Source organism: Notolabrus celidotus, chromosome 20 (genome assembly GCF_009762535.1).
Source record: "Notolabrus celidotus isolate fNotCel1 chromosome 20, fNotCel1.pri, whole genome shotgun sequence".
NCBI lineage: Eukaryota > Metazoa > Chordata > Actinopteri > Labriformes > Labridae > Notolabrus > Notolabrus celidotus.
The window spans coordinates 23150935-23176145 of NC_048291.1; the positions used below are offsets into that span (position 1 = coordinate 23150935).

Consider the following 25211-nt stretch of genomic DNA (forward strand, 5'->3'; position numbering starts at 1 on the left):
AGGTCATAAATACCACTGACTGTCAATCTGGCTTCAGTAAGCAGTAACCAGAGTCTAATGGCAGAGTAAACAGAAGCCCGGACCAAACTAAACAAGCAGAGAATGTGATTAGAAATCCAGCGGCATGCAGTTACGTATTTTTCAGTGGTCGAAATGAGCATGATCGGTAAGAGGACATAATATCTTTACCAAGAACCCGAAGCAGAGAGAAATATGTTTGTGTGTTAGAGGTGAAATTGATTCTGTAATTTTAGAGGTAGTCACATTTGCAAATGACAGCCTGAACTGGAAAACATGGAGGTAATAACAGGGAAATCATTGGAATATAAGGTGTAACAACCAGCAGTTAATAAATAACATTGACAAAAGTGACACTCACGATTCAAACGATTATGATACACTGGTAACAAAGGGATATCTCAACACATTTTCATGATTAGGTCCTAATCTTTGCTGATGAATAAGTCAGCATAGTAATATTTAAAGAATAAGACCATGCTAAACTGTGATCTGTAAATCTGATACAAATACCTTAAGCTCATAACTAATATTGAATATGGAATTAGTAACTGGCAAACAATATATCACAGCTGTCACTCCAGCCCTTTCTTTATCTCTGAATCATCACTCTTTAGGCCTGCCTGAGAAGAGGCAATATACATTTGGATGTGAATCGGTGTCTTTTAACCTGATCAAACAGCACTGGCGCTGCAATTGCCCCCCAAACCATAAAAAAAGGTTTGATATGTAAATTCTTCTATTTGAAATGAGGAGATAAAAGTTGAGGAAATAAATGAAAGAGGTGAAGAAAAGAGGGATGGCTTTAAAAAGGGATAAATGAAGGCATTATTAGAAAATGGTCTTTGCCTTTTTAAATGTAAAAAATAGACACTTGAGAGAGCTGTGCAGAGGCCAGCTGTGTGGAGTCCGGTGCCTTGGATCGGGGGAGTGAGGGAGCTGGAGGGCAGAACTAAGGTCTGTGCCAACTACCCACAAGGCAACAAGCAGAGCAGCTCTGAAAGCTTTGCCACCCGTGACTTCAAGCCAAGATTAGATGTTAACGAGAAGGAAAATTATATCTATTTTTACTTATACTCTCTAGATATTCCAGATGTCATGGCACTCACCTGAGACAAAAAGGAGCGAACACACACCCACACACACACACAACCTTCAGATATCATGTCAGCGTCATTGCACCTCAACCAGACTCCTTTCACGGCACGTTTTTATCCTGAAAAATCAAAGCTTCCAGGAAATGTGCTGTAAATAATAAAAAGTCATGTGTGGTTGACTTTTACATCGGCTGGATGATTCATGATCGTTTACAAGTGAACAGATACAAATACTCTCACGTTTCCTTCATGGATCAACCCTGCTTATCAATTTTTCTGTGGGAGATTTGAATGAAGTCCTTTCCGAAGTGCTGCTGCCCGTGAACCTCATAAAGTGTTGATGGTGCCTGCAGAGAGCTGCCAATCTGGAGTTGCTTTTTATTTGCTGGAAAGCTTGAGTGCCATCATAGGCCCATTCACTACCACTCAATACTTGAGCCAGAGAGGAAAGGAGAGAGATCTACTGATAGAAACAGAAAGAGGGGGTGGGAGGGGGTGCATATAGAAACAAAAGCAGTGTTGTAACCGGACACAGAGCTCTCGTTTGGGGAATGTTCGAAGGGGAGTAAAGTGGGGGAGGGAGTAATTAAAAACATGAGCCTCTCATTGGGTTTCATTTGGATTTCTTACAACATGGCCTGGAAACATTCTGGCTTTTATTGCACAACAGTCATTGAAAATTGATCATGCGTGTGGTTGCATACACACATTATATTAATATACAAAGCATCATGAATGCAAATAACGAGAATAAGAAATAAACACATGCAGTCACACACATACACACACATAATCACAGCAGGTTTTAATCCAGAGCCCCAGAGCTGTCCCGTTTCCACTATTGTGTTTCTGTGCAGCTGTACCCAGTGGCCCAAGAGGTGTTAATTGTGGCTGCAGCTTAGAATACAGATTCAGCCCCAGATAGCCACTTTGTCCCCTGGCCTGCTTTTCCATCTGCAGAAAGGTCGGGCCCAGCCATGACAGCACATCTTCAACAGTTGGGGGGGTGGAGGGGAGGATTTTTTTCTGCAGCCCTGGAGGTCCAGCCCAGGGAGACAGCTGGTTCCCATACTGCTGCATGCAGGGTGTGTGGCACTACTAGCACTGCATGGCTTGTTCTCTTAGATGTTTTTATCCCTCTTATAATCTGCCCCTAGTTTTCCATGTAGTTATTACTCCCTCTCATTATCTCTTACCTGACTTGTGTTTTGTCAGTGCTTGTCATCATCGCCCTCAGCTTCTTGTGTCTTTTTCACTCCCTTTCTCATCTATCACCTTGCTACCTTGTTGTTGTTGTTTTTTAACCAGTTGAAGTGCTGTGTGAAAAACAGTAGGTGTGACTTAATTCCTTGTAATCTCATGCTGACAGAAGGATGACACCCTTTGAGGTGCTGTTACCTCATTTCTAGAATAACCCTTGAACCCTGATGTGAAGAACCACTCTTAGGTGGACATGACAATTTAAGAGATGATAGAGAGGCTGGCAGATAATTATGAATTTAGTTAATTACAATTTACTTATGCTGAAAAACTTCTGCCATATGTATGATGTTGCATGCATGAGACTTAGAATTCTTCATTTAGTTGGGTTTCATACAGAGCAGAGAAGTCTGTGGGGAAGTAATACAAGCTGCCACACACTGACCACTGAGCAAATATAATGGGCTGTCATAATGTCACATTCTTTCAGGAGACAAATTAGGCAAATATTGTGTCCAAAGTGACATACATTTGGAGGCATGTGGTGTTCAGAGGCTTGCTAAAGGACACTGAAGCATGTGGAGAGGAGGAGCACAAGGTGCAAATCACTTACTTTGTGATTGATGGCGTATCACCTCTGCTAACTGAGCTACAGCTGCTCCTGATGAAAACAAGTTTTGCTTCCACCATCATAAGATTGAGATTTTTTCTCTACTGCAGCATGCAGTGTAATAGCCGAGAGCTATAACGTTCAGTGGTCCATGCAGAAAAGGGAACATGAGGACTGAAGAATGATTTGGTGTTTCCTTTATACGTGACAGATTTAAGCTGGAGTGAGAAAAGGGAAGAACAGATATGAGCATAGAAAAAGCAATGTATATAAAGTGAGGAAAGAGAAGATGTACCTAAGAAAAAGGGAAGAATGTGTGATTGAATGTACTCAGCATCTTCAGGCTCTTGTCAGAAGTTTGGCTTCAGATGGCTTCAGAGCCTCTTGGCTGAGGGATGAGCAGTCTGATGTAATGGAAACTGATAATCTTACCGTCAAGAAGACAAACACTTGCTGTGATCTTGTCATGAGTATCATGGTCCCTCTCATTAAACCTCTGCATTCAGGGTCATCTGTGAACAAATGCAGTAATAGTTGCTTTTCAATGAGCACTACTATCAATTTATTTTCCATCTAAATAACTCTACATGATGAGATCTTTGATCAGTATCACTGAAACAGAAACACGCTGTAATGACATCTCAAACACACAAGGACATCCCATTCAGAACATTAAAATATTTTCAATTCTTTTCACTAGAACTTTTTATGTTTGTGCTTGAATCTGGTAGAACTAGAAACAATGCAAAGGTTGACTCTTAATCCACGTACAAATAACTTTTGTGGATGCTTTCTTCCCAGAATGCCTTGGTGTCCTTCAAAGAGCTGTGTGGCCTGACCCCGGCAGCCAACATGAAGCAGTGTATCCTGACGGTGTCAACCTGGCTGATGAACAGCGAGCGGTCGCTGAGGGTAACAGTGGACCTGAGCGAGACTTACCCCACCATGGAAGCTCAGGGTCCTGTTCCTGAGCTGCTGCGCAAAGTGCTCAATGCCTACGACATGGTAAATGACAACAATACACTCAACAAAATGTGCCAGCATGCTGTGCTGTCAGGAAACATTTCTCCTTGTTTTGTCAAAGACACAAATTTGGACAAATGTTCAAGCCAGGAGTTCTTTTTAAAAATCAATATTGATATACAAATGTAGTATACATACACTTGTGAGACTGCAATACTCTTAATGTAATGTGTAACAGCTCACTAAACATGTACTCTAGGTAAAGGTACAATGCCAAAGCACTCAGGCATTAAGTATGATAACAGAGGAGGCCCTGAGTGCACTTCCTGCTCAGTGCACATCTTCATTGTTGCTACTCTTACAAAAATATAACAGACAAAAAAAGAAAGAGAAAGGTGAGCTTCCTCCCTCCATTAATTCCACTTTGCTTATCATTAGAGTCAAGCAGTCCCACAGCTGGATGAGTTTTAAAAGGCTCCTAAATGTAGCTCAAACCATTTGCCAGGGCAGATAGTTAAGCTGCAGCTACTCATTGTGTAATTCCACATGTCCTTCTGCATCCTGCCTTCTCTCCTACAAGCACACTGCATTTTTCACCACTTGACATTGGCGCAGCCCAAAAGGGGGGCTGGAGGAGTCTGTCTTTAATTGGTTATCACCCGCTGTTTCCTCGCCCCTTCCTCTCTCCCTTCCTTTCCCCCTGTGAGGCTTGGTGGGAGCTGGTGAAGTGGGTCATGACTAAGGAACAAGGTTGCTGTGTCCACGTTGCTCAGCTCCTCAGCGCTCTCGCTGCTGACACCAACAGGAGAGCCCTGACATCAGAGGCGACGCAGCCAACAGTTCTAAATAGAGCCTACTTTAGCTTTTATGAGGCTTCGCACCAGGCGGGAGGCTCAGCACTGTCAGAGCAACTCTCATGCTTCAGTCCACCAAAAAGTTTCAAGGGAAAAGCACCGAAGCAGGCCTTGAATCTAGGTTTTAAAGTTTAGCGATTAACAGATGTGTTTAAATGGCTGTTGCAACAAAACATGTTTGTCTTCCACAGAATCTCATTAGATCTTTGTTGGTAAATGAATCCGATCAACTGAACTGTTAGTTTTTTAAAGGTCACACTTGTAGCTCCCATTTATTGCCCAGCCAGCGAGCTAATTACTTTGCACAAACAAATATGTTAAACTACATTGGTGGTCACTTTCAAAAGTGTCATAAAAGTCAAAGAGTTACAAAGTGCTTAATGTACACGAACCTTTGGTCTTGACCTGAGGCCAAAGTTGTTTTTGCCTCAATAAAATTTGCCTGTTGGCACACTCCCCGTTCAAGTACACAGGATACTTTGTGTATATGTGTGACTCTGTGCATGTGACTTCATGGGAACATGGCTGCCAATACCAGACCATTTCCTGTAAGATATCAGTATGCAGTTCTTGTCCTCAATCAGCCCCTTGTGGGCTGCAGCCAGCTGAGGTTGCGACCCTAGGCTGAACAAAGCATCAGCACACTGGGTCTTTGTTCAAGAGTTCAGGTCAGGCAAGCTCACATACACATATTACTGAACATTTCTATACATCTACACATCAGATGTGTTTACAGTGCAGCTTAAGTGTGAAATAAGCACTTGTCTCAAACAGAAGCCAACAGCAGATTAGAAAGATCCAGAGCTAGGATTTGTCTTCAGAGATGCATCAACATTTGAGTGTTCTAAAAGAAAAGAACGATGAGAAAGCCGAAACCTGAGGAGGCAGGGACCAGAATGCACTGCAGCTCCTGTGTATCATTTTTGAAATATTCAACTCTCACCTACGTAAACAAGTCACAGACCTCACATCCTCCTCTGAGGGCAGGCGTAGGCTCTACAAATGCTGAAAAGACATCAAAGTTTCTGCATAGTTTTGTTTTTTCCACTAGATTCTTAGATAAAACCAACCTCTGAATGAAGTGACTGTCTAACAGGAGCTCATTTACAAAATTGTTCTCATTAGAACAGTAAAACAAGAAAAGGCATGCATGTGCACGCACACACAAATACACCCACAGTATATGAGAGTCCACTTCCTGTCTTCCCGTTAACAGGAGTGTGAAACTTCATTAGCTTCCTCCTCAGTGCAGCAGGGCTGGCTGGCCCAGCTGCTCCTCTTCAGCCTGTGGGATGATGTTTGGGCTCAAACTGCACAGCTGTGTTGGTCAAATGCTAATTGTAGAGATGGAAATAAGGAGTTACACCTTTAGCAATTTGGGGTTAGCTTGAGGAACCAAAACACAAAACAATACATGTGATTTTAGAGAAAACATAAAAAAAACAAGTCATCATGCAGTGTGCTGACTCATTAAGAAACTTGACTCTGCTTCCTCTTTATGTGTTTGTGAACTGTGCAGAGAACAAGTTAACGGTAAGATAAGGACATACAATACAATGAACGATGATAACCTACATAATGAAAAGTATTCTGATCTGTGTTTGCTGATTACATTCGTATTTGATGAAATGCCTTTACAATAAAATATGGACAAATGTCACAAAATAATGTAGGCTTAAAGAGGTTGCTTCAAATAATCTTTAGAATTATGAAGCGATGATTGCACTCATCAAAAGTAAACCACTCTACATACAGCTGTGATTTTATCTGTTTATATTGAGTGCTATGTAAGCACAGTTAACATTCAGTAATTCTGTCCATTATAAAAGAAGGTTTCAGCGTTAGAGAAGTGAGCCAGGTCCACTCTGAGATGTGTTCTAAGAGCTCTTCTTTTCAGATTTTATCCAGCGCTCCCTTTTTCTTATGTAATGTGTTTACAAGCCCAATTAATTGGAATGGATATGCTTCCTCTGATTATGATACCCCAATTAAAGGGATCAGATGAAGACATTACATGGCAGCTATGTGTGTGAATTTGGCTGAGGCTAAATTGTCTCTGAGCAAGTAAAAAAAGCAGCTCAGACACTTCAGATGAGGCCTGGCTTTTTAGGTAATCATAGGGACGTCGCAAGACAGACACCTGTCAGTTTGAATGGAGAGTGTCTATTCTGATTAGTTCTTATTATCCTCATACTTTACACCATGAAGGTCTTTTTTTTAAAGACCCCAACATTTGATACAGATACATTTTTGTCTTCCTTATCTTCCAGATGATCCAGACCACCAGAACACTGATCGAGTCAGCTGATGTCGTCTACTCCAAACTCACACAAGCACAAAGGGCAGGTATGTTGCATTATGGGATGTGCTGAATCATCAGCTGCAACATCCCTTATCAACATGCACTGTTGATAAGTTTATTATCTGATACACTGTTTCTTGAAAAAGAGGGAGATTGTGTCGAGAGGTATGATGTTGATCTACGCTTCTGTGCAAAGTAAGACCCAAGGACAATATGCTTAATAGACATTCTTATATCCTTTCTTACTGGTGTCTTTCTTCAGAAAAATAACATCACAGGTAAATTGTATATAAAAAGATATATAAGGATATAGATAAGCTGAGGGGATGAAGGTTTCTATCTCCTCTGTTTTTCAAAATGAAAGAACTCATATCCGCAGCCTTCACATGCATTTTGTGTCGTGTCCTCATTCCTAATACAATAGTCGAGTGCATCCACTGCTGCAACATCTCCATCAACGTCAGCAACAGTGGTTGTTGTTGACAGAATAGGCCATCGTCAGTGAGTCAGCGGCGAGTAGTTAGCGTGTCAGTGGGCAGGTGAAAACAAGCTGGCCGCAGAGCAAACAGGAGAAAGAGGACAAGATGAATAAACATCCTTTGAGCGGACTAAATGAATATAAAGGTTTGACAGAGTGTGGAGTGAGAGACGAGGGATAGCAAAACGGGAAGACAAGGATGAAATGAAAGAAACATTATGTGAGCATATCGAATTGAAGAAAAGGGTGCTCGAGGTACGAGGTCTGGCCTTTTAGGGGAGAGAAAAAAATTGACCCTAAAAACGTCATTAGGAGGAGAATAGCTTTAGATGATAAAATCCTGTGGGTTGACTTCTTCATCATCTTTAACATTCACAAGTAATTTTTCATCATTTGCTTTGCTTCTCTCCTTTGCAGCAGTACCTCTCCTGCAGAGCTCCTCAGATTGGAGGACATAGTTTGAATACTGAGATCTTCATTTTGCATGTTTTACCTCAAATAGCCAACCTCAGTCACATCTGAAATACATGAGAAATCCCCATTATAGAGCTTATGATAGCTTTTGTTAACATGACAAAACATTTGTATATGTTGCTGTTATAGTTGTTGTGTGTCATATGTGTGATAAACCACAAGTACACAGGAAAGGCTTAGTCACTGGCACATGCCAACCCATGTCCCGAGGCCTATAAGCCAAAATAAGCCTGCTATGCCCAGTGTTACTCCCTGGTTTCCCACAGAGCAAGGCATATGCTCCACTCCCCACACCTCAACAAGCCAGGATGATATCTGTGTGATGCAATTACCCAGGGATGTACCCAGGCTGAAAGCTTGGGCCTCAGTCACAGAGCTATCCCCTGGCTCAGAGGTTCCCAGGCCCAGAGCTGGATGCATCTTCAAAGACGATGAGCACAAAGTTAAGCAGAGTTTAAACCTGATATGCTGCAATGCACTGCAGAAACAAACGATGGATACATAGGGCTCATACGCAATTTACCCCAACTTGTCATTGTTAAATGTCATCTTTTTAGGAGAAAATCTAAAATGCTTGTATTAAAATAATTTTGCATGGGTCTCATAAGCCCAGGGGGTGAGGCGGTTTCTCAAAGTATGGAACCCTTGCAATTCAATCAAAGTACAAAATATGGGAATTTCCAAATTCAGAGTTAGATTACACAAAATTATCTAAGAGTGATGCAATGATGTAAAGAGTTGGAGCGTTAGCCCTGAAGCGTCAGATGTTTAACGCCTTTCTTATCGCCCACTCCCCCACCCTCAGCAATAACACACACGCCTCAATACAAACTGCTCCCTTTCTCAAACGCACATAACTGTCATGTCTGTCCATTCATGCCTCCAGACATGTTGTTGTGAGGTTGAAAAGAAGGAAGAAAAAAATATTCTCTGACATAATGTGGCTTTCCAGTAGGCTGTCGGGGAAACAGCTCTGCATTGTTTACCAAAATCTATTTATTCAGCTTCTCTCAAGTTAGAGATCTAGAAAATGTTACTCACTGCCTGAAATCAAAATCGGAAAATAGCAATGTTTAGCTGAAATGAAATCTGACCTTGTTGGCCTAAGGACATATGAAAGATGTGCTGGGAATACAGAACTGGCTTGTTCTAACAGCAGTGTTTTGTTACATTATGTAACCACTAGGGATGACCACAATTAATCGATTATCGATTAATTGATTGTTAAGAAATTACTCGAAACACACATTTTTACTATCAATTTTCCGTCACGTGGAACAAACATCATGTGGTCTCATATTACATTTATCTATCAGGGAGATATTTTAGGTTTAAAGCATGTTTCGATGTGAATCAGCTGTTAAAGGTTTTGCGCACAGCGGAGACGCTCAGCTGGGGGCTGCGGCTGCGCGTCAGGTCTCCACGTGCGCTTTTTAAAGAGGATCAATACAAAACTGCTGCCAACAACGACACCGGCACAGAGGTTCACAACTTTAAACAGGACAGTTCCCCACCTTTGGATACGAAGGCAACAGACAGGTGGGAAATTCAGGTACGCTATGTTTGCAGACCAGCAACATCAGAGCCGTCCGAGCTTTTCTGCTGCTGGTCTGATTATGACCCGGTTGCGCTCCCACCTGACACCTGACCGCGTACATGTTTATTTTACTCAATAAGAACGAGTAGACAGAAAACTGGACACTGTGAGTCTGAAGTACTTTTCTGTTAGTATTATGAGCCTTCACTTTATCAGAAGTCCGCGGAGAATATTTCTATGAGCCTGATCGTTGATATTCTGCTTGTCAAACATGTACCTGTATTCAATACCGTCAGTTATTTGCATTTTGTTGCTGTAGAAAATATAATTTAGGGGGAAAACAACGTATTTGGCTTTGTTTTTGACGTAAGAATAATGTTTTTTTTTTAATCAATTAATCGATAATTGATCGTTAACATTTCCAAAAATCGATCACGGAAAAAACTTAAAATGTACATCCCTAGTAACCACATATTAATGCATTTAAATGCAGTTATTTCTTTCAAAGCTGTTAGTTCTTTAACTTTCTTGTTACTAATGTAAAACAGACTTATCTACATAAACAGGTGCATACATAAAGATGCTAAAGAAATAACCTTTGCTGGCAATGCATGGATAACAAGTGAGGTTATAAGGAAACAGATGCATTCCTGAGGATGAATTATGATGCTTAATACTGCCTCCATTCAATTTCTATTTACCAAAATAATCCACCAATGTTAAGAAACACATTTCTTTCCGATATTAATGCAGACACTCCTACGCTCTGAGTGCTCTTTGTTCCCTCCACATGCATCCTAACTCATGAGGTCCCTGAGGTGTGTATGACTGCTGCCATTTTAGCTCGCATATATGCATAATTCTTTCATAATGGCATTTTTATTACACTACAGACAGGGGAATTTAATAGATTGTGTAACCTAACACTTAAAACTTAACCCTCGAGGGTTAAACTCAGCTACTTTAGGCTAATTTTGCAATTTGAATCAGTGGATCTAGTTCAAAAGCAACACTCACCTTCTCCCTACCCAAACCACGCCAACAAAAATCATTCCTTTTTAATGGGCTCTCTTCTACTTCCTGACCCTCTTTTTTTTTTTTGTTTAGCCTGTCTCATTTCATTATAATAATTTCTAATCCCCTCAGAGAGCAGAAAAACAAATAAAAGAGGACACTGGGATGCACTCGTGACTTCACAACAAAGCGGTGCAGCTTTCTGGAGAAGCATGAACTGACCTCTTGAGGTGGACTGACAGGCTGTAAATACACCCCAAGAGACCAACTCGTAAGCCAAATGATTATGTTCAGGCTAAAATAACAATAGCAGCAGCCGGAGCACAGACAGACAGTGAGAGAGGGGAGTCAAACAAAAAATTACAGAATGCTAGATTTGCATAGAATTGAAGGTTTTGTCTATATGATGGATCTGGGGGCCAGAGGTATAATTTTGGTGTAATTTGGCTGTGTGAGAAGCAGAGAAGGGTGCTATTAGAGGACGAGCTGTCAGAATAGGAGTGCAAATGTGTGATGGGGTAGGATGTGTGTTTGGTGTGTGTGTGTTTGAGGGCTTTTTAGCCTGATTTAAAGCCTTTGATTGGACCTGACATTTTGGCCCTAGCCACTAAGAGTGTGCTCTGCTCATCAGCTAAATGCTGTTGTGACAAAGCCTTAATCATAATGAGGGGCAGGCTGCGATCCCAAATGAAGGACCTGAATACACCTCTTGCCTCCTCACTTGCCTTTCATTTTAAATCCCGGTAACACGAGAGGAGCTGCACGTCGGCAGATTAATCACTCATACAGTAGGAGATGGGAAAAGGAAATGATGTGGGACAGTTTCGGGTTGCTATGGCTCCTACTCCCCAACATAAATCTCCCCCTTTCCCTTCTCCTTCTCCATGTTCAGTTTATGCCCCGTCATTATTGCAGCTAATCAGTTTAATTTGGGCAGTGAAGCTGACGTGTTGATGAGGATGGAGAGGTGCTGGATGATCCCCCCTGGGCGCTATTGATGGCTCGCCATCATGCACACCGCTAATGGGAGACCAGATAGACAGCTGGGATGCACACTCCGGCACCTCCAGATGCTACCACTGTGTGTTTGTTTCTGTGTGTACTCTGCACGCATAGCTAATCTGTTTTTGAACATAGGTCCCACTTGGTCTCCTCACTAGCCTTTGCTCCACTAGTTTTAAAAATAAATCTTTCCAAGTGTTACGGACAATTACAAATGCATTCCTCTACTTTTGTGGCAATATGCAGCTTGATATACATCAATGTATGTAAGAGCTGGCACAATTTAACCTTCAGCCATTCTTTCAAAGATTCAACTATAACAATGGAAGCATTCAGTAGCAACTGAAGTGCATTTACTCAAGTAATGCACTTGGATACAGTTTTAGGGGACTCTTGTTTTGAATTGTACACTACTTTGATGACCGTCTTATATCATGCAACTTGAAGTTAGCTCAAGGGTAAATATTGTAGTAACTTGTGACAAAACCTTTGTGATTGTGTAAATAATGAAAGTTATAGCTGTGGCTTTTATTACAGGTGTGCAGAATAGCTAATGGTTTCTTTTTAAACTTAAATAAAGATAAAACTGAGGTCATGGTGTTTGGACCCAGTCGAGCCAGTGGTGTCTCTCCTATAGATCTGGGTTCCCTGCAGACTTATGTAAAACCCATAGTCACAAACCTTGGCGTCAAAATGGACAGTGATTTTAAACTTGATAAACAAATAAACTCAGTAGTTAAAACCAGTTTTATCATCTGAGGCTTTTATCCAAAATTAAATCTGTTGTATCTTTTAATGAGCGCTTGATTCATTCTTTTATCTCGACCCGTCTGGACTAGTGTAATGCACTTTACACTGGCATTAACCAGGCCTCCCTTGCTAGCTTACTGTTAGTCCAAAACGCGGCTGCTCGCCTTTTAACAGGAACCCGCAAGCATGAACATATCAGCCCCGTTCTCGCCTCCCTCCACTGGCTCCCTGTTCATTTTTAGAATTAATTTTAAGATTTTAGTGTTTGTTTTTAAGTCACTAAATGGTCTGGCACCTCAGTACATCTCTGACCTCATACACATCTACGCCCCCTCCAGAGCACTGAGATCTGCTGATCAGATGCGTCTCGTCGTGCCAAAAAGGCGACAAAAGACGAGGGGTGACTGAGCTTTTTCAGTTGTAGCTCCTAAACTGTGGAATGAGCTACCCACCCAAGTCAAAATGGCCCCCAACCTGGATACTTCTAAATCACGTCTTAAAACTCATTTTTACTCCTTGGCTTTTAATACAGCATGAGAGTTTATGTTGGTCTCTGTTTGTCTTTTAATTTACTGTATTTAAATTTTACTATTATTTATTTCTACTGTTTGTATTTGTTGTGCAGTACTTTGGTAACATTGTTGTTTTTAAAATGTGCTAAATACATTGCTGAGATCACCTTCACCTCAGCATGCAATCTCATACTGAACCTCAGTAGCCGGAATACAGGAATGATAATAATACATTTACATGCACCTCTTGGTATTTTTCCCAAAGTTCTGATGCCTGTATGTGTCTGCTTTGAATACATGACTACATCTTCCTGTGTGAATTTTGGTGCATCTGCCTTCCCACAGCCTGCCTGTGCTTATTTATTGATGACTCTCCTCATGCAAAGATTCCCTCTGACTGACCACTCTGACAGTTATTATAGTTCGAGGCGACTCCATGTGGATTCCATTACTATGGAAATCCAAGGGATGAAGATGTCCTCTGCCTTTGTCCGGCTTGGCTTTGCGCAGTCATTGTTTTCCCAGTTCATCAGGAGCTAGAACAGCTCATTCCCTGTTTGCAGTGATCTTTTTCCTGGGGTTTGCTTTATGTGTGAGACTGTAGATAAATCAATGAAACACTGATCTGACTTTATATATGGTCTTTTCTTCCCCTTTCTCATCTCATCTCGTCATTTCTTTGAAGATTCCGTCTGATTTCATTATTTACTCACCTGTCTCTCTTCCTCTGGCTGTAGCTGTCTTGTTCACTGTGTTTGTGTGTTTGGACTGAGTGATGCAGCACTCATTACAAAGGCAGAAACCCCTCTGCTTTTTCAAAGACTGTAAGCCTTTACTGAAGTGTGTGTATTAGTGTGTCTGCATGTGTTTGTCTGCTCAAACAAATACATGTTGTCTCCTCAGTCCTGTCTGTCTTGGTGATCATTTCTCTCTTTTTTCTTCTAACTGTCTCTCTTTCTAGTAAACAAGCAAAGCACATGATCCTGTCTCCTCAGAGTGTGCCACAGGGGCACATTTTGTTTATTAACTCAATTTCTTAGAGTGTAAGTGACAGAAAAAAACAGCAACTGTGTGACTGTTGGGGGGAGGAAATGCCTAATAATTGGGAAATGAAATGCTTGAAGAGGCTGTATTGCGACATGCCGCCTCCAGCTAATTCCATCTCGTATTCAGCTCGCTGTCTGCTGCGCCACCAAAGTTCTGTGATCGCAAAACCGCCGTGGCTCAGTGCTGCACCAGCAGCAGGCCATTAACTGCACCAGATTACAAGATCAAATCAGCCATAAACCCTGTTAACACAACTATCAGGCTCAAGAAAAAGTGGCACTCTGTTGGCAGCACATCAATATTATGGAAATATTGGACAACAGAAGTCCTTGCTCTTTTTTGGTGATATGTCGAGTCTGATGTGCACCGACAAGCCAGGGATCAGGTTTTCTGTATGGAAATCTGGATCTCTTGATCAGTTTTATGAGCGCTGCAATATTTGGGTAAAACTATCGCAGTAAGTTCTAAACAATAATGTGAGGTAGCTGGGAAGAGAGCTGGTTCAAAGCAAACTGTGTTGAGATGTGTGCATAAAGTATGAGGCTATACTGTAGCTGAGTCATGAAGAACTCAGTGTTAGTTTTTGCTTAAAGAACAGTATTTTGACCAGGAGGGTGGTGCTTTTGTTGAGATGAAACTGTTTTTTTTTGTATATTCACATGTCTGCAGGCCATTGTACATTTAAACTTTGAGTTTTACTTCTTCATACTTTATAAGGGGGACCAAAAAAGCTCTGTATTTTGAGTCTGTAACCACATGATAAATAGAAAGAACATATCATACTGTTCTGTAACCAAAGAATTAATGCTACACAAAATTACCTGGTTGTGCTGCATACCTCTACTTTTGGAAAGTGTTATTTAGGATGGAATCCAGAGTTATTTTAACAATAAAACAAGAGTCTACAGTTGGAGTGAGGTACTGTAATTCTGACCAACAAAAATCAATTGAATTAAAGACTTCTCCTGACAACAGTGGAAGTGCCAACGAGTAAGTTAGAAAAGCTGACATGGTAAAACAAAGCTGAAAAGTGTAAGGTCAGTTGTCAGCGACAGACTGACAAGCAGGTTGAGACTAGCAGCTTTAGAAGGAGTTTGTTCTGAAAGCCCAGAGGATTAGTAATGGTCCGCCTGGGCTAAATGAAGCTGGACCTGCTGATAGACCAATTAAGGGTTAGCCTGCGTTGCACTACTTCCATTTTATTCCCATTAGCAATGCAGCACATTGTACACTTAACTGCTGTTGTGGCCATTAAGGGAGATGAGATGGTTTTAGTCTTTTAGAGTTTGTATTGTACAATGTAGTGCAGTCAGTTACTGTCCAAAAGAACATTTACAGACAGCAGGGAGGTGAAGCAGTGAGAGGAAACAGACAGGTAGAAAAGCTCAGAATCAAGACACTCCAAAAGAACAACACCGATTTATACAGCAAAACTTAAAGCAACAAGTGTTCACAAAGACATTAAAACTAAACACGAGGATTGGATAAGTGTATAGTCAACTTATAGTCACCCTATCTTAACAGTGAACAGGTAATTGAATAGAGAAGTGTAGGAAAAGTCTGACATGTTGTGAGGTGGAGAGCAGATTAATGCATTCATTCAGTGTCAATTGAGGCACTTCTGAAAAATGTGGAAACTGGAAGTTTGGAACTACACATGCATTCCATGATAATCTAGATTGTGGGGCATGTTCAATTAAAATCTGAAACAGAAGATTGTGTGCACATGCTGTGTTTTCGCATGAGCACACTCATTTGAATACAGTATACACAGCTCTGCAGGCTGAAATAGAAAGAGATCAATCTTGTGTAATAGGTTCAGGTGTCCGTCCCATTACATAATCATGCATTCATGTCTTTACAATCCAAACATAACGTACTTTTTGTTTAAGGACTTTTAGTTGAGGATCACTGACTTTACCCCTGTACATTTCTCTGTATAAAAAGAATACTGAAGAAGTAGTTATGGTTTGCCTTTGTCAATGCCATTAAGGTATTTTGGGTTTATAAGTATGGATCACATGTTATGTGTTTGTCTGTGTCCAGGTCTAGACTTCCATGAGGATCTGCATCGCATTGGTGCAAAGGAGGGTCTGAAAGGCCGTAAACTTCAGAAGGCCATGGAGAGCTACGCCTGGAACATCACTGTCCTCAAGGTGAGGTGGACTTGAGCCACACCTGACATGTGGCCTCAGCCCAACATAGTACTCTGTTTTATTTGGAGACTATAAGCAGCTGGATAAGCAAGAGATTAAACTACATGGTATCTCAAGAAAGCACTCTGAGCTAATAGTATTTGCCTCCTCTCTAATCCCCAAATCTCTTAATTAATTGCTGTTGATTACAAGCACAGTTTTATTTATTTGCTCATGTTCACTATCTTGACAAGCCATAAAAGGATTGTTCACACTTGTTTGCAGACACTTACAAGCTGCTCCATCATTCCTCATAAGGGTTCACTGGGCCCCCAGGACATGCTTTGAAAATGATGCTCAGCAAAATGCATTCTTGTCTCTGCCTTTCTCATGACAAGAGGAGATAAGGTTGCCCAATGGCCTCATCTCATTGCCTGTATGAACACCAGTAGTAATAGCAACACTGATAAGAACACCACATGCTGCTCTGACTGTGCTCGGCAGGTCTGTTTTGCTAAATAAGGACTGAGCAGCCGGGATATTTTTATCTCATCTCATCACCCTGAAATCATTTAGTATTGAAGGAAGACGCTCCCTTAACTGAGCTTTTGCATTATTGTCTGGTTAGGCAGATTTTTTGCTTGCAGAAAGACAGTAATGCGTAGTCACTAACCGCTATTTCCATCAAGGATTAATCCATCAGCCATATTGTAACTAACTGTTCAAAATTGCTTTTTTTGCCAGAGTATGGCCACAGCACTTGTGTTAAAAGCACCAAGTGTTAAAAGAATTTTGTTCTTGATTTTTCTTTCAATAACCCAGCATCTGCGTGTGCAATAGCCAGATTTATCTTAATTAAGACTTATCACACTCTTAAGAATTTGCTAAGTAGCTAAACAGATGGACAATAAAAACTAATCCCTACATCACCCATCTCTCTACCCATCACCCCTTAACTCACCCAGCTCCTCCCACCCCTGCCTTATCTCCCTAAAGTTCCTTTTTTTTCCTCCTCCCCTGGTCCTTGAATTTCATGCTGAGCCACGTTCTCAGCATGAAGGCATCTCTTGGCATGCACATAACCCCTCCTCCTCCTCCTCCTCCCATTCTTCAGCTGTAATCTGTGTCTCATACTGAACATTTGGTGAGCGCCTGGTGCCTGTTTGCCAACTCTGGCAGCCATGCGTGGTTTTTTCACCTGTCAACCTCGCCAGATCCTCAGCAGGTTTGGAAAGACTTGCTGGTAGGAAGCAAGAGAGAGGAAAAGGCTTGTTTATCACTCTTTCTCCTGCTGTCTGTTTTCCAAATAATGTTATGCATGTTGTAGCATTTTTTAAACAGTATCAGCAGGTTCCCACTCACAGTTGTAGTTTATTCTGTTATTCACAATTTAATCTAAATGTATCCTGAAAGTAATGTGCAACAAATGCAGACTATTGGCTGCTGATACTTTAAGCTATGTGATGGGCTGATTTTGATAAACACGGAGATTAGGATAGAATGTAATGAGGATATACTGTAGCTGTGGGATTTGGCGGCTCCCCCTGTGAAAAGCTTTAGTCCAGCTGTAGGGGTGAATGTACCCAAATACAAGTGTCGTCGTGATTTCGCTCTGAAAGCACGGGACAAGCTGCTCGCTGTCTTGTTTTATGCCTGGTGAGTCATGACTTACATAATATCTCTTTTTTTTCAAACATATGACTTATTCATAGTTGTGGTTTGCGTGCTGAAGTGGTTTAGGTAAAAAGGCCACTTGCAGAGTATTAACATCCCCTGGGAGTAAAACGTGGGGCACTGTGTTCAGGGCAGCACCTGTACTCATTTTGCAATATGTCAGACTGCTGTTCGCCGAGAACTTTATCCCTTTCACCATTTACTCTTCAGCCTGGTTCAGAACGGGTCGGCCTGTGCCTTTTCACTGGGATTTTGACTTAGCACGCTGTCACAGCCGGTCAGAAGGAGTCCAGAATGAAGTTCAGTGGGAGGGAGGTAAAATATAGAGTCATGGTTGAGAAGGAGACTGTTTTCAGCTTGCTTGTGAACAGATGTTGGACTGATGGTGGTGAAAAAAGTGTGGGAGCGGACACACAGAAACAGAGGCCTCAAGGGTGGGGTTAAGGAATAAAGACAGTAGACAAGTGGAGGGTTTTTAAAATCCGATTTCCTTTCTTTTTTTTCTTCTGTCCAAGCTTATAGTCTAAACATCCTCACATGTACAGAAATAACAGCCTGTGGAGAAGTCTCCACCACATTTCCGCATGGCAGGGACAGCTAGCTTAAGGAGGCAGGCAGGCATGGCCGTGGCCCAGATTGACTTGACAGCACTGTAAAGTAGGACGCCTGCCCTGACTTCTTCCTCCACATATGGCAGTGGTCCTTCTCTGAGGTGCTCCCAAATAAAGAGCAGGGATGTAGTATAGCATTATCACCATATGACAGCACAATTCAGCAGCAGAGGGAAGCAGTATGACGAGCTGGCAAGCACCCAGAGGCCTGTATTCAGTAGTGTTATACTGCCCTCTTCTGCATCTTTGAGGCTTTGCACAGGGATTGTTCTATTTATCTTTAACCTGATCTCATTTTATCTTTATGTAACAAAGTAAAGCTTCTTTGAAGTTTTTTATTTACACTAAAGATATAAGAAAAGTGAGAATATAACTATATGATGATGTTGAATTTAAAGGAATCCATATCAAAGATGTTTCCTGACGTATTAATGCTGTTACTCAGATAAGTATTAATTGTATATATCTCTGACTAAGCGACCTCTCTTTCTGTCTCTCTCTGTCTGAATTTCAGGGCCAGGCAGACCTGCTGAAACACGCTAAGAGTGAGGCTCTGGACACTCTGCGTCAGATCCACTGTGCAGCACAGTCTTGTGGCCTCAGTAAAAATGGAGCATCTCCCCAGCTCCAGCACCACCCTCACCACCAGCCACAGCAGGTCCAGACTCAGCAACAGCCTCAGCCCAAGGCCCACCCACAGCCCCTGCCACCACAGCAGCCCCAGCCTCAAACCCAGATTGTACCTCAGGCTTATCATCATCCCCTCCCCCAGCAACATCCCCAGCTACCAGCTCTCCCCCTGCTTCAAACTGTTTCCAAACCACCAGCCTACAATCAACCCCCACCCTTGCCCCAGCTGCAGTTTCAGTTCCAGAGCCAGCAGCAGCAGAGGGCAGAAGGACCCCTGGACACCATCCCTGAGAAAGAGATGGTCACTGATGATCATGTGGCTTCCTGCTGACCCGCAGCCTGTGCCCACAGAGAATCCTACCCAAAGAGAGACAGGGACAGTCAGATAGGGACAGAGAAGAAGAGTGCAGAAGAAGCGCAAGAGTTTAGTTACAGAGGGCAGATGGAGGAAGTGGCTGAGAGAGTTAAAGAGATGATGATGGTGAGGAAGACTCGGCGTGTTAGAAGTGAGACACAGGTCTGAGAGGAGGTTGAAGTAGGAAAGACAGAGGGACCTTACACTTCAATCACACATTTCTAGACAGGTTTGAAAACTGGTAGGACTGACTACTGTACTCAGTTGATTTCAGTCAGGAAGTTTTGGTCTCTCCTGTTTTCTCTCTTGTGAGAGGTCAAAACGGAAACCTCTGATAGTGTGATCAGTCATTTAGACATCCCTGTCTCTCTCTGGGCAGTGCTAGTTACATGCACTCACTATGTACTCTAGCTCTGTGGGTACAGGCTTTACCTCACATTGGCATTTTTTTTGCCACACATTTGCCTTTTCATTTCCAGAGACATCTTTGAGCTTTTACTTTTTTTAATAGCTCACACTCCTCCCCATCCACCTTAGACATAAAAAACTAAGAGCCATCCCTCACTCATTTCAAAATAAGGACGCCATTTTCATCTCAAGTGCTCAAAGTACAGCAGCTTGACTAAGCTGAGCTCCGTAGAAGTCACAGAGGACCATTTCAGCACAAACCAGGGAACTGTAGAACTACAATAGAGAAACACATTTCAATTGTTGATGTGTCATGTCACACTGATGCTCTTCTTGCATCCTACCCATCAGGCCTGGCTCATATCCATACTTGTTCCTTATTATTTTAAGTTCTTTGGCATTACTTTAATACCCCACAGGGTCTCCTTGTCTCCTCCCCAGGGGCTGTGTGTGTGTGACGTGAGTTGTTGTGTTGGTCCCCAGGGTAGAGCTAGCCTGCGTCCGAAAGCGGCGGAGCTTACCAGCCAGTCACATCTGGAATATTGACCCTGCCTGTTAGAGGTCAAAGGTCAAACAGGAACACAAAACTGCTGTCAATAGAACACAAAATAAAGTGAATATAGATGTAAAATGTATGTAAAATGTAACAAAAGAACATATATTGCTATAATAATTCTTGCAGACACGGACATTAATTATTGATATTATGATTGTTGTTAGTTCTATTGATATTCTGATTCTTTTTTAACATTACTTCCACCTATACAGTGATTTGAGACCTGATGTTCTGTGGTGCAGATCAGGGCAACCAGCGCATGTGGGACTGGAACGAAGGTTTACGGGTTAGCACCACAACACCAGGGTCAAACAATAACCTGACATGTGTTTCACTGCAGAGTGAGTGTGGATTCTGTAAGAGCTCCTTTAAGTGGCCCATTAAAACTGGCTTCATTGTTTATAATGGCTCCTCTTGTTTATGTCTCATAAATGACTTTAATACGGGGATACATGCTAGTGTTTGGTAGGTAGTCAAAAAGGCCTTTTCACTTCAATTTTAGCAATTGATTGATTAGTTCTCTGACCAATAGTTTGCTGGAAATATACTTATGTAGGGTTCAGAGAGTGACTGAGAGATGTGACTTTTTAGATTGCATTCAAACAGCCATCAATGGTTCTTTGGGGCATTTTGAAAGCAGCTTTCAGAGTGAATCCAAAGCAATCAATAAAGCCTTCCAAAAGCTTTATCGATTGCTTTTAATGCACTGTGATGCACTTGTTAACGCTCTTGATCCAAAATTCACGTCTTATAAAAGCAAGATGTATGCCATGTATTCAGTTTGCCTTTTTAAACCAATGCTGCCTCTTGTTCATAAGATGGCACATGCATATACCCAGTAAAGTGCTGTAAGGATGACAAGATGAGAAACAACAATCTGAACATCGATAATTGCTTTCAAGTGATTTTTGTGATCCTGTTATGTTGACTTATGGCAGTGTCAGTATGCTACCATTTGTAAGGCAGGGCATGCGGGAGCAGGGATGTGACTGATATTTACCAGTGCCTTGAAAGAAAATTGCTAAAGGCCTTCAGATAAGATAATCCATCTTGAAGTTTCGGTTCCTGTTCGGTTGTTGATAGATTTATTGAAACTGTTTTCTGCACAAGTGAACACACTGTGCAGGAGACAGAAATGCACAAAACTGTTGCTGTTGTGTCAGTATGGTAAATTTGGTACAGAGAAGAAAGCCCATAGAGGCTCATTAGCATGACTTTTGAGTGAGCAATGAGCTCATCAATAGAACTGGAAAAGGGCATCTGGGCTTTTTTTTCCACTTTTAGTTTAGAACTCATATTAGCTAATTTACTGTGTCCCCTGCCTGTCATTACGATGGTATGTCTTTATAAACCATTGGCCTGTGGACACAAAGACATGCCTCTAGTTCATGAAAGGTCCAAAGAATAGCCTAGGAGATGTTCTGACACAGGACGCTAATTAATGGCCGCAAGCTTCGCAACGCATCAACCCTTCAAATGAACAAGAGAATTATGAGTTCTGTGTCATTTTTGTGGTTGGCCTGAATGACGTGTATCAGCGTGGACCACATAAAAGACGCTCGTTCTCTGCTGGGGACCAAAGGACATCAGACGACTCTTTATCACACAAGCCAGATGATGATGTGTTTCCACTCCAAATTCCACAAAGCTGCTGGGATGGACAAGTCGAACAGGGTAAGGCAGTATAGATTTAATGTTATGTATAACTGAATATTTCAAATGAAGCATTTTATTGGCTACTTTATTCGACCATGTCTCTGAGCTTCTCTTGTCAGTAGCAAGTTTACAGGGCGGAACCACAGCCCTTAAGTATATTAACAGTGAAGTGTAGGGGTGCTCTTTGGTTGAAGTGTAATTAAAAGACATTTCATTGTAGATGGAGGATAAATTATATAGTTTTAACAAAAGTGAAGATGATTTACTGAAATTGCTTTTCAAATACTTTTTTTTTTACTCACCTGGCTGCACATAGCCAGTTTGAGCTATGCTAAATAAAAGCCTTGTATAAAATTGGGGTGATTTTAATCATGCATTTCATTTGACTGGTTAATGAGGTATTAGTTTCAGAATCAGAAATACTTTATTTATCCTGGGGATAAATTCAGTTGCTACAGAATGCTCTTATATATATAGTATGAAAAAGTCAAAATATTAATAGAAAGAAGGAATAAAATAAGATATAAATAAGAATAGAATAATATAAATTGGTTTAATAATAAGTATATACTGAAACGCTGAGTAGTTACAGTTCGCTGTATACAAAAGCACTGAGAATGAAGGTATTGTATACAGGGTGTTAAAGTGGCAGGGATATTGCACAGTGTATTGCACGTTATTGCACAGAGTACAGAATATAGTTCAGTCATCAGAGGGAGGAGTCTGATAAATGATTTCTTGCATCAGAAATAAATCTAATTTTATTACTGAAATATAATTGGGGTAATTTGATTTGTATCTATTTAAGAAATGGAAAATCATCCTAATACTGCTATATCTTTGATAAGAGATATGTTTTTTAAGTATATGTCAGATCCCTCTTTTTGGAAACTAATTAATATTATAGGAGTTTGCAATTCATCCTTCGTTAAGTCCTTTGTATTATTTTTTTTACTTTTAGATTTTAAAGTTTAACCATCTTACTAAGTACTCTACTCAGGTTACTTCACAGTCCCTTTCTGGCCTCTGTATTCTATTCCTCTCAGTTGATCTACGTGTTAACTAATCTGTTTATCCCAGCAGAAGATCCTGCTCCTGGTTTTGATGTTGCTGCTGTCTCAGCTGGCTTGCGATGCTCACAGCATGTCTGAGTGCTGCAGACAGCCTTACCCCTCCTGTCGTCTGTATGTGCTGCTGTGTCGCTCCGGCAGTAAGACCTTAGGGGAAGCGCTCACAAGTGATGCTGCCGCCGGCATCCTTACTCTGGGTAAGCGAAAAGAAGACGACACCCGCCTACAGAGCCGACTCGCCCATCTCCTCCATGTGTCCAGGAATCCTGCAGCAGGGATCCTGACGATGGGGAAGAGGACTGATGGGAGGTCTTCAGAGTACACAGACTGGATGGCACAGTCAGGAGTCAGCATCACAACACCTGTTCTAAGCTAAAGAACATATGGCTCACGTATAAAAGGGCTATTTTATTGCTCATGTAGAAACAGTTCTGTGATTTTCTTTGAATTGTCTTTTTGAACATGGTCTCTTGACTGCCTGTTTGCCTGTCACATTGCATTAGGAAGAGGAAAAGGCTTTTTGATGCAATTAAACTATAAAACCGATCATGTCTTTGATCTTTCTTTGTGCTTCAGGCTGGATGTGTCTTACTATTTCTTACAATTTTGGAACAAATAAAGTGTGGGTGAGTATTTCTATTTTAGTTAATCTATTTTTAGGCCATGGACAGTATGTGAAGTGCTCATAAGTGCTGTGTTCATCTGAAATCACTTCAAGATATGAGAGTCAGCAGACGTAGAAGTCAAAAATAAGAATTAAGTGAACATGATCATAAATCTCTTGAAAGTGTTCATTTTTTCACTTGAATTATGCTGGAAACAGTGCAGGAACAGTAATCAGAGGAAACTATCCAGAAGTTTGGCAACTCTTATGTTGTCTGCAAATGTGCACTCTGTTCTTTCTTGGTGAAAACTGTCCCTATAACACATGAAGCTTAAAATCAGTTAATTTGGCGATATAAGATAGAAGGATATGGATCTTTTTGTTTTCTAGAACTAAATTACTTACACTCAGATTCACTTCCCCATCCCCACCCGGGACACTTTGCAAAGTCTGGTACACAGCAGGAGAGACTGATATTTAGCTGGTGGTGTGGTAACGAAGACAACCACCAGATGGAGCTGGTAAGATACAGCTGATTCATACACTATTCATTGTGTATGTTGATATAAATATTCAGCAAATATAGTTCACTTCTTTTGGACCTGATCCTAGTCATGTGGAGTGCTCTGTAGCTCAAATCTACATGACACAATAGGAATTCATACTTTCCAACTGGGATATTTAACATAAATGATTTCTTAACATGGATAATCTGTGACGTCCAAAACTTTAAACTCTTAATACAAAAACACAGTAATAAGAATATTACTATCTATACTCTACAGAAAGCTTATTTTCTACAACTCTCCTCTGAAACTGTTTTTTAATTTCCATGTTATCCAAAACATATTTGTAATACAACATTAAATCTCCTCCCAGTTTTCATACATGACACCTCTGTATTATATTGATGGGATTAGATTTGTTTTTCTGTTTGCTTGTTCGCTGTAATAAACATAAAGTCGGTGCACAGATAGCTATGTAACATCTGCCTCTGCTTGTGTACAGTGTGCTTTTGCTTGATGCATTCTTATAATGACATATACTTCAGGGTTTTTTTCCACAGTCTAAAGTGAAGAGATGCAATATTCCACAGAAAAACCTTCTCCTATAGAGCGTTAAAGAAAAGGATAGAGAAGCTGAAAAGGTTGCAGCTGTTGCTTTCTATGCAGATCATAAATGTGACCTTATTACCTGACTGTTACCCTTTGGATATCTGTGAGCTGTGCTGACACATATAAGCTACACTATGCTGACAGAGATCAGTTAGATTTATTGATACGCGGATTGTTGTTGCAGCAAAACACCACGCACAAATGATTTCTGCTGGGTAACATGTACCAGCAAACAACTTGTCTCTCACTGATCATCATCAGATTGTTTGGGTTTTTTTGGCTTTCAAAATCTAAATCTCAACAAAATGACCGGATGAATGAAATCAAAATACAGGTTTACATACTGATCCCACTTAAATACTTGCATACTTGATATGAATACTTGCACTGATTTTAAACAGGCTGTATTTTAACCTTTCAAGTGTTATATTTAATAACCCTGGTGTCAATGAAATGTCAAGTCTCAGCGGAGGTGTGATTGCACACAACAGCGTAATCCTCCCGCCTGGAATCGAGAGGAAAATGGTAATTGACTATGA

General features: G+C 41.1%; 2 protein-coding genes across 3 annotated transcripts in view; both read left to right on the forward strand.

Annotated features, from left to right (window-relative positions):
* si:ch211-210g13.5 (inactive phospholipase C-like protein 2) overlaps positions 1 to 20629 on the forward strand; it is a 63788-nt gene extending 43159 nt beyond the window's left edge. Inside the window, exons 3-6 of the mRNA XM_034711830.1 lie at positions 3727 to 3930; positions 7013 to 7088; positions 15905 to 16014; positions 18793 to 20629. Of these exons, the coding sequence (XP_034567721.1) occupies positions 3727 to 3930; positions 7013 to 7088; positions 15905 to 16014; positions 18793 to 19239 (837 nt within the window). The 3' untranslated portion in view covers positions 19240 to 20629. The remainder of the gene's footprint in view (positions 1 to 3726; positions 3931 to 7012; positions 7089 to 15904; positions 16015 to 18792) is intronic.
* Positions 20630 to 20702: 73 nt separating this feature from the next.
* Positions 20703 to 23461, forward strand: hcrt (hypocretin (orexin) neuropeptide precursor). Of its 2 annotated transcripts, none has more exons than XM_034711831.1 (2): positions 20703 to 21901; positions 22964 to 23461. In XM_034711831.1, exons 1-2 carry the CDS (start codon positions 21752 to 21754, stop codon positions 23327 to 23329), a joined length of 516 nt encoding a protein of 171 aa, XP_034567722.1. In that variant the 5' UTR covers positions 20703 to 21751; the 3' UTR covers positions 23330 to 23461. The 2 variants fall into 2 exon arrangements, with proteins under 2 accessions (XP_034567722.1, XP_034567723.1); XM_034711832.1 differs by having other exon boundaries at positions 22967 to 23461.
* The last annotated feature ends 1750 nt before the right edge of the window (positions 23462 to 25211 follow it).

Coding starts and splice junctions, on each gene's coding strand:
- hcrt (XM_034711831.1), top strand. CDS start 21,752: ATGACGTGTATCAGCGTGGACCACATAAAAGACGCTCGTTCTCTGCTG. Junction 21,902..22,963: donor GGATGGACAAGTCGAACAGG/GTAAGGCAGTAT, acceptor TGTTTATCCCAG/CAGAAGATCCTGCTCCTGGT.